This window comes from Camelus ferus, chromosome 2 (genome assembly GCF_009834535.1).
Source record: "Camelus ferus isolate YT-003-E chromosome 2, BCGSAC_Cfer_1.0, whole genome shotgun sequence".
Lineage (NCBI taxonomy): Eukaryota > Metazoa > Chordata > Mammalia > Artiodactyla > Camelidae > Camelus > Camelus ferus.
Window position 1 is genome coordinate 1046687 of NC_045697.1, and position 9233 is coordinate 1055919.

The 9233-nt window shown below is 58.8% G+C and overlaps 1 protein-coding gene and 1 non-coding gene across 2 annotated transcripts in view; both read left to right on the top strand.

Moving 5' to 3' along the window:
- Positions 1–9087, top strand: part of NSD2 (nuclear receptor binding SET domain protein 2) — a gene marked incomplete at its 5' end in the record, with an annotated part of 49580 nt that extends 40493 nt beyond the window's left edge. The window contains 4 exon segments of the mRNA XM_032492494.1: positions 4521–4662; positions 4902–5008; positions 5501–5702; positions 6133–9087. Coding sequence (XP_032348385.1) covers positions 4521–4662; positions 4902–5008; positions 5501–5702; positions 6133–6404 — 723 coding nt within the window.
- LOC116659372 lies at positions 4286–4410 on the top strand. Its single transcript, XR_004314736.1, has one exon.
- Positions 9088–9233: the final 146 nt, after the last annotated feature.

A 9233-nucleotide genomic window follows, 5' to 3' on the forward strand; every position in this document is an offset into this window, starting at 1 on the left:
GGCGTCTGTGTGACACGGGTCATTGACTGGTGAAACTGACTACGTTTTGGGCAGGATAACGTAAAAATAAGTCTATACCTAGATAAGATGCATTAGAAACACCTGTAAGATCCAAAACGCTACAAAGATTAAAAGCAGGGAAGGTGGCGCACACTCTCGGGAGTGACGGATGGCAGACGCCTCCACGTGCAGCGGAGCCCGGAGCCCGAAGCCCGAGCTGGCTGACCGTCTGCGTAGCGCTGCTGCAGGGGCTGATGGAGGAGGCTCTTCAGGGACCTGAGAGGCCCCGCGTGAGCGCCTCGGGGGTCGCCAAGGGACTGGCCAGCGTGGACGGCTGGTGCCGCGTGTGGACGGGGAGAGATTTTGCTCACTTTATACTTCGTCAAGCGTGTGTTCAGTCCACCTGGGAAATCAGTAAGTGGGTGGAAATGGAAAGTGTAACTTCCACATCATCAAAGAGGGGAGAAGGCATACGGAAAAGTCAGTCTCTAGAGAGGGAGGGGAGGAGGGGGGGGGGAAGAGGCGGCGTTCAGAAGCACAAGGTGACAGAGCAGGTGTGTCTGTGGCCACAGTCAGTGTAAGTGGCTGAGTTTGTGAGATAAGGTTTAGGTTGGCTGAAGTTTAGGAATTTAACCTGAAGCTGTGACTTACGTAATTAAAATGAACCAGAAAGGCTGTTACGAAAGATTACTTAAGAAATAAAAACTTAGCAAATCCTACTCCAAACAAGGGTGCTGTTGGCTCTGTTAACATCAGATAAGGAAGACTGAAGGAAGCACGGCCCCCACAGCCCGGCTGCCTGCCCGGTGGCGGTGGCACATGAGCGTGAGCTCGTGGATGTGTGTCCAGCAGCTCGGAAAGATCTTAAAAAGTGCAGAAACTTTAGTCTACGAAAAGTAAAAATCTGTACATAGGATTTTGGTAGAAGATGGTGGTGCTGGATTCCAAAGCAACAAGGAAAAAGTACAGCTTCGGTGGAACCCCGGGACCTCCATGAGCAGAGCAGGCGGGGCCCCTTCCCGTGCCGGCTCCCAGGAGGGGAAGGAGGGCCCTGGGGAGCGGCGGGAGCGGCGGAGATGGTTCCTGGAGATGGTGGTCTTCCCCGTGTAAGGCAGTTTGCCACAGGGAAGCAGAAGGGCCACAGGCTGACCTCCGGCCCCTTGGCCGCCCCGGATCTGGCCAGTAAAGCTCCGGCAACTCCAGCGCGTCTCGAGAGTGATAGTGAAAGGTTACAGGAGAGAAAAGCCCGATGAAGAACAGCAGGGTCCCCGCGGGTGGGAAGCAGGCCCCAGAGCAGAGGCGTCCACCCAGCAGGCAGCGCGTTCCTGCGAACGGGGCTGGGGTGGCAGGGCCGAGCAGAGCGGCCCCGAGCCCGGGAGCTGCGCGGGGGCGGGGGCCCGGGTACGCCTGGCCAAGGGTCTGAAGCTGGAGGGACGTTGGAGGAGGCCGGAGTGTGGGTGTTGAAGGAGCACCTTGGGCTCCAGGGGAGATCCACCTGGATGGCCGACGTCAAGTGTCTCATACAGAGTCCTCTGGCCACCCGGGCCAGAGAGCCGGAAGACTTGTTCCAGGAGGGGAGTGAGGCTGTCTGGAGGCTTCTCCCAGCAGGACCCAGTGCCCAAGGACAGGATTTTCAGGAAGAGAGTGGACTGAGGACTTTGTACTCAGCCCGCAGTTCCTCAGGTGTAGATGCGGGATGGACGTGAGAGGAGGCCGCATAGCGTGGACCCAGAGAGCCCAGGGGCCGGCTGCAGCCCGGTGACGGTTCAGAGCAGTGCAGGGGTGAGGACGAGGGGGTCCTTCCTAGCACTGCGGATACGGGAGGAGGGCAGGGAGTGGAGGCGTCCGCCCCAGACACCCAGGCGTCGGAGCTGGTCAGCCCCAGGACAGCAGTGCCCGCATCTCCGAGGATAAAGGGCAGTGTTACAGAGATGCTCCTGATGAAGACAGGGCTGGAGGCTGGGTGGCGGCGGAGCCCAGCTGTTTATTACTGGCCCTGGATGGGGCCAGCGGTGACCAGCCCAAGAGGAGGTCGGGGGTGTCACTTCACCTGCAGGCGCCCGTGCCCTTCTCTAACGGGCAGCCGGTGGGGAAACTGAAACGAAGTTCCCAACGTTAACAGGAAAATTAAAGCTTAAAAAAACCCGCTGCTTCATAGTGAAAGGCTTAAGACCCACGTAAGCAAACAGAATAGACTAATGTGTTAGAATTGTGCCCAACATGTCAGCCACATCTGTGGAAAGGAATTGGATTAACTCATTAAAAGAAAAAATTTCCAGGTTGGTTCATAAAGCAAAGCCTAATTCTCTGATGTATAGGAGAAGAAGACCGATCCTGAGAGGCTGAAAACAAAATCGTGTGCAAAGTGCCAGACGGAGTCGGGTTTTCTTAAACCTGTGTTCAGACAAGGTAGCATTCAGGCACCAGGGCGATCAGTAACACAGGGGAAGGCCTTTTAAAGCTGAAGATGCCACCAGGGACCGAGGTGCACTCTGCCAGGTGTCCCACAGAACCCGCAGCTGCCCCCGGAGCGATGTGGGGGTCTGCCGGGCCTTCCCCCGCCGGAGCTGGAGACCCTGGGCAGACAGCCCGAGTTCAGCGCCTGAAAAAGAAGAACGAATTAACAAGGAGGAATTAAAGACAAAGCAGAAGCTAGAAGTTAGAAAGCAGAAACCGTCCAAGTCGTGGGTAAATCACTTTTTACAAACATACAAGGGGGCGCCTGTGTTCCCTGGACTCTCATGTGTTCCAGGGACGTCCGAGCCGGTGGGGCGTGGGGGCACTGGGCGGCGGGCACCTCACAGGAAGCCCAGCTGGGCTCGCTCCAGGAGTGCAGGGGTGGCTGAGCACCCCAGTAGTTTCCTGAAAGAGGAAAACAAATCCACGATTGTAATGAATGTGGAAAACTCGTTGAAGAATATTTAAGTCTGTTCCTGATTAAAACCCCCCGGGAGTTACGAATAGACAGAAACGTCCTCAGCTTGATAAAGGCTGTCAAAACCTGCAGACCTCCCGCTTCGGGTGGAGTGAGCGCTCCAGCTCGATTCAGAACCCGGGGTAGACTCGGGCCGCTGCTCCCGGCCCTGGGGGGCTGGGCGGGCGCATGGGAGCAGCGGGTTCCTGGTCGAGACAAAACGCCGTGAAGACGAGTGTTCCGAGATGTAGATTCACTGTGATCGCAGTGTAGGTACCAACGCCGTAAAAATCAGCCAGGACAGCATCCCGAGGCCCGGGCACAGTGATGCGTCTGCGAGACCGGCCTGTGCTGTCCCAGATGGGGTGGGGGCCGGGGCACCCCCGTGGCAGTCCCGTGACGGCGGCAGCAGGTGACGGGGCGGCGGGCAGGCTTGGTGGCCGTCGTTCTTAGCAAGCTCGCTCCACTGACAGAACTGTATTCCAGAAGGATTAACGAGCTGGGAAGACGGGGACACCGTTTACAGCTTAGGGAAGGGAAGGCTGTGCTGGGCTCGAACCCTGAATGCAGAAAGCAAGTGATAAAACTGAAAGTTCGGAGTGAGAAAAGCTTCCGTGAAGTTGAAATTCAAGTGTTACCCCGTAAGAAGGTTGTGGGCACGCAGTTATCATGGGCCTGGTATTCAGAGTGAGTGGCGAGAACATCTCACCAGAGAGAGACCGGGTGACAACACGGGGTGAAGACCCGAGTGGGCCGGGCCAGCTGGAGCAGCGCAGCGCCCGGGCACCAGAGCGGCCAGTGGCCCTGAGGCAGCACGTTCCGTTGGGTGCGGGTGCGGGCGCGGGCGCGGCACCGTCACCGTGAAGTCGGGAGCAGCGGGAGGTTCCAGCAGAGCGTCGCCAGTCTGGTGGCTGGGTGTGGACTGGACTGTGGAGGAGACACTGGGGCGGCCTGTCCAGGCAGGGGCGCCTGGGTGCCCTGGGGGGGGTCCCCACGCACAGACACCAGCTGGCCTCCAGGAGTGCTCCCTGTGGGGTTCCCTCCCGCTCGTGCTGTGGATGGAGAGGCTTCCAGGGTGAGGTCAGCCTGTCCTGGTGGGGCCCGTCCGGGGTCTGGCCCAGTAGCCGAGCATCCCGCCGGGCGAGGCCCCGCTGTGGGCTGCCTGTGGCCCTCCCTGACCCCTCCCATCGGTCTGCCAGCCTGGTCCGCCTGGACTTGCTCGTGTGTTTGTGTCATAACCGAGGCGTCTTGTTCTGGGTGGCGTTTTCTGTGGGCTGTTAGCGTTGACCACGGCATCTTTCCCCGGCCCCCTTGGTCGCTGGCCATCTGCTGGGTGGGGTTGGGTGGGAGCAGGGGTCCCTGCCCCCAGCCCCGCTCACCAGCGCTCGGTCTTCTCCACATGGTCCTGACCTGCCCTCTGTGAGCCAGAGAAACAGCACTGGTTTGGGGGTGTCCCATTCGAGTGAACGTGGGAGACCACAGTTTCCAGGACAACACTAGCTATCCTGCGTGTCTCGGCTGGTGAAAAGCCCCTTTAAGTGAGCAGGTGCCGGCCGCGGGGTGGCCGAGCCTCGCTGCCCCTTGACCGCCGAGCTGTGCCTTGCAGGACCGCATAATTGACGCCGGCCCCAAGGGGAACTACTCGCGGTTTATGAATCACAGCTGCCAGCCCAACTGTGAGACCCTCAAGTGGACAGTGAACGGGGACACGCGTGTGGGCCTGTTTGCTGTGTGTGACATTCCCGCAGGTACGGTGCCGCTTGGGCAGGCGAGGGCCGTGGTCAACGCAGCCCTTGGCCGCGGGGCTCCGGGGGGGGTGGCAGGTGGCCTGGAAGTTCCATGTTGTCCAGAATGCACACTGGACAGTGGGGTGGCCGGGGTAGGGGGGTGAGGACGGTGGGGACAGGACGTCCCGTGAGCTCACACAGGCTCCCCTGGCAGGCTCGGGGGGGTCAGTGTTTCCAGTGCGTTTGTCTCCCTTCACCAGGGACGGAGCTGACCTTCAACTACAACCTCGACTGTTTGGGGAATGAGAAGACGGTCTGTCGGTGCGGAGCCTCCAACTGCAGTGGGTTCCTCGGGGACCGACCAAAGGCGAGTCTTCGCCGGGGGGGCCGGGGTGAGGCTGCCTCGGCGGGTCGCCCCAGACTGGGGACTTGGCAGGCGGACCTGAGTCTCCCACAGCCTGGGGACCAGAATTCTGTCAGTGCCACACATCCCCCGACGGCCCCTGGGGGCGTGGTCTCCGGCATGTCGCTGCCTCACTCCCGTCCAGCACGCCCCCGATCCCAACTGTCACGCCTGCAACAGCCCTGTCCCCACATTCAGAGGTTCCTGGAAGGACCTGGATGGGGGGACACTCCCTCCCTCTCTGTGCTGCCTGGACTTGGGCCTGAAGTCTCTGGACAGCCGCAGGCACCCAAGCCCAGAGCCGGTCTCGGACGGGAGGAGGTGTCGTTGGGTTGTCCTGTGCTCAGCTCGTGCCTTTCCCCGGGGCTCCTGCAGCCCCGACCGTACCCTGGCCTCGTCCCCTCCCATCTGCTTCGTCCGTGCGGCTGAGTGCACGCGTTTGCCTCTTCACTGCAGGCCTCAGCAGCCCTTTCTTCAGAGGAAAAGGGCAAAAAGACCAAGAAGAAAACCAGGCGGCGGCGCACGAGAGGCGAAGGGAAGAAGTCGGAGGACGAGTGCTTTCGCTGCGGCGACGGCGGCCAGCTGGTGCTGTGTGACCGCAAGTCCTGCACCAAGGCCTACCACCTGGCCTGCCTGGGCCTGGGCAAGCGGCCCTTCGGTGCGTGCGGGCGGGTGCGGGCGGGCCCCGGGCATCGGTGCCAACTGTCATCTCGGCAGGAGAGTGGAGGCCCTTACCAAGCAGGGGACCCAAGAGCTGTAAAAAGAAAGGCCAAACACGTTTGACTGTGAAACAAAAATGCTTTTTATGGCAAAAGATGACAAAACTGGGTTAACAGACAAAGGTAGAAACTCTTGCGTGAGTGTGATCAGACCGGACACAGGCAGCCAGGAAGAGCAGCTGCCCCAGGACACGTGCGGCGCCGGTGCCTGAGCGCCTGCCTCTGCTCCTCCTGGCTTTGGCAGCTGCCTGCGGTTGGTCTGTAGTCATCTGACTAAACTAAGTTTTAAAATTGGTTTCCAAGCACGAAGATGTTAAAAGTTGTTGTGGTTCCATCACTTCTGTCTGGTGATCCTTTCTTTCGTTGCAGGGAAGTGGGAATGTCCGTGGCATCACTGTGACGTGTGCGGCAAACCTTCTACTTCATTTTGCCACTTTTGCCCCAATTCGTTTTGCAAGGAACACCAGGACGGGACAGCCTTCAGCTCGACTCAGGATGGGCAGCCCTACTGCTGCGAGCATGACTGGAGGGCAGAGCCCGCGAGAGGTGCAAAGACTGAGTCGCCCTGCGCGGAGCCCGCCAAGACGAAGGGGAGGAGGAAGCGGAGGCGGTGTTGGCGGAGGGTCACAGAAGGCAAATAGCGCCCGCGTGGGGCTTGGTCTTGGTCAGATCAGGGGCGGCCTCGGGCGGCTGGCCCGCCTGGCGGGCAGGGGGCCGGGCGTGGGCCTGGCCCAGAGGACGCAGCCCGCAGCCGCCAGGACAGACAGACAGACAGGCCTCCCAGGGAGGGAGCGCTTCCCTACACTGAGCCATCGCTGCAGCGCCCGCTGCGCCCGCACTGACGCCGTCTGAGGACAGACCAGCCAGCGACCCGCATTCCAGCCACACTTGAATCTGAGCGCCAGGCCTCCCTCCCGCTCTGTTTTTTTAGGTTGAAGTTATGATTGGAAGTTAATTGGCATATGAAATGTTATCTTACCTGGAATATATAGATTAGTGTCTTTTCTAAGGATCACTCTCCTCCCTGATCTTAACGACGGCCCTCGGCCTGCCTGCCTGTCGTCCGCACTCAGGGGAGACCAGGGTGGGGCCTGGGCAAGGACTCAGACCCTGAACGCCTTGGAAACCATGATTTTGATCATTATTTTGCTCTTATGAAACAGCCGTATGATTTTTTTTTGTACTAATGTGAAATTTTTCCTCGAAATGCTTCCTCCCGTCCTGTTGAGAAGCCGGCCCCAGGATGGGTGACAGCGCTAGTGTCCGGCCTCCTCGGAGGCTGCTCCCCACGGATTTGACCCAGACGCTGCCACCGTGCTGGCCTTCACTGCACAGGCCCGCGGAGCAGCCTCCCCCTGGGGTTCTCACCAGTGCTTGGGGGAAGAGTTTGTATATTTTTTCAGTTGGCTTTTTACCAGTTTCTGGCTTTTATTCTCAGTATATTTTTGCTAAACTTGTTTCACAAATTACCACCGACTGATATGCGTGTTTACTGATGCGTCCTGAGTTCTCACTGCAGAAGGAGTGAGGTTTGCGGGGCACGGCCCCCCTGCTGACTCCCGTGCCCAGCGACAATGTAGGGAAACGGTCTGTCCGGGACCAGAGCCCGTGGGACACATGCAGTTCCAGAAAGTACTCCTTTCAGGCTGAGGAGGGACCCAGAGGTCAGAACCACTGCCACCTGAAGTGACTTTCCGCACTCGTGGGTCTGCTCCTGGGAAACGTGAGCTGCGCTGGGCACGGGCGCTGGTCTCCTGACCGCGGGCCGCCGCTGACCCCCGAGGTTTCCACCAGCTCTTCCTTGTTGAGAGGCCCTGCCGCACGAAGCGAGCCACCCCGTGAGCACTGCGTTCAAGGTGGAGACCAGGCTCCTCTCCTCCTGACCCAGGAAGTTGGGAGCGTCCCCACAGTCGCGAGGGAGGGACGGGATGGTGGCGGCAGGTGCTTCTCTCTGGCCTCTTCTTAAAATAACCTAAGGAGAACGTCTGTCCTGCAGAAGTCCACACAACTGTTCTCGGAAACTCCTGAGGCCTCCGGTTTGTCTCTCACTGTTTGTGCCTCGTAGAACTGACTGCAGGACGTACTTGGACTTAAGTTCACGACCTCTCCGTGGTTTTGTGACGTGAGTTTTTGGGGGTGGGGTGGGCTCTGCCAGGCCAAGGCCGCAGGGTCACAGGAGACGGGCTTGGTCCTCCGCTGGGGCTTCTGCACGTGAGGCTTAGCTGTGTCTGGACACATGCCGCCGGTGGGACGCAGGGACCGCAGAGCATCTCAGTTGAGAACTGCGGCTTCTCCCCGGTGGTCGGGGGAGGTACTGGACTGACTCACAGGTCGACGCCCCAGGCCCCCCCCCCCCCCGGCCTGCACTGCTGTCACCCGTCCTCCCTCCAGGGACCGCCTTCAGCCCAAGTCACAACACCGGACTGGTTTTACAGTGCACTTTGGGGAGCAGATTAACTTATTTTTGTGTTGACAGTCATAAAACTTTGTGGCTTTTGAGTCACTCTGACATTATTTCCAAATTCTTCTATGATCTTTCTCAAGGAAATACTGGAAAATCTATTTTTGACATGGCTGCCTGCTTTCCAAAAACTGCTAAACTAATGAGCAAATAACACTAACTTTGAGAATCTCCAGAAAACCAGTTTACGGGCCGGAGGGGCCTTCCCGACGGGGCTGCACTGGGGCCTTGGCTTGCATGAGGGCAGCTTGCGCTGGGGGGCCAGTGTCAGGCCCGTGTCACCAATGTGCAGTGGAAGCGAGGAACACCTCCCGGGTGCCTCTGGGCCCCCCACCCAGACGCGAGCGGACGCCCTGCCTCACCCTCAGGTCTGCACTCCCAGCGCCCTCCACACACTTACCACGACAGCCAGACCGCAGCGCACGGTGCCCTTCTAGAACTACCTTATTTTCAGGAACTGAAGATAAGCCTGTTTTAATGAAAGTCCATGCAAACGACTGTCAGTTGCCAAATTCTTGACCCTATGAGATGTGTAGCGTTTGATGAAGGTTTGAGCAGAACGCCGAGTCCACGGGCGTCACATCCCCGGACCCTGCCGAGATGTGAAACCACACGCGACACTGCCCGCCGGGGTCTGCGCTCCGGGCAGCAGGTCGGGCGCCTCCTCTCAGGGTGCCAGGTGCTACCGCCAGTTCTGACAGACGACCGAAAAACTTGAAGTTCACTTCTGGGGAGAATATACTAAAATGTAGATTTGAGAATTGCCAAAATAGCAGTGAAAGCATTTAAAATGGGAAGTTGTATCTGGAAAACTGTGTGTGAGTATTTTTGTATTAAAAGATTTTAAAGGCTTTTTTCTTAAACTTGTTTTGTGTGGGAGTGCGTTCTTCAGTCTGGGGCTTCCTTCCACTTCCCTGGTCGGCGGCTGTCATTCCGGGGGGCACAGTCCTCGGACGTCCTTGGAAGTTATCCTGCTTTTGACTTTCGGGGCGAGGCCGACATGGCCTTG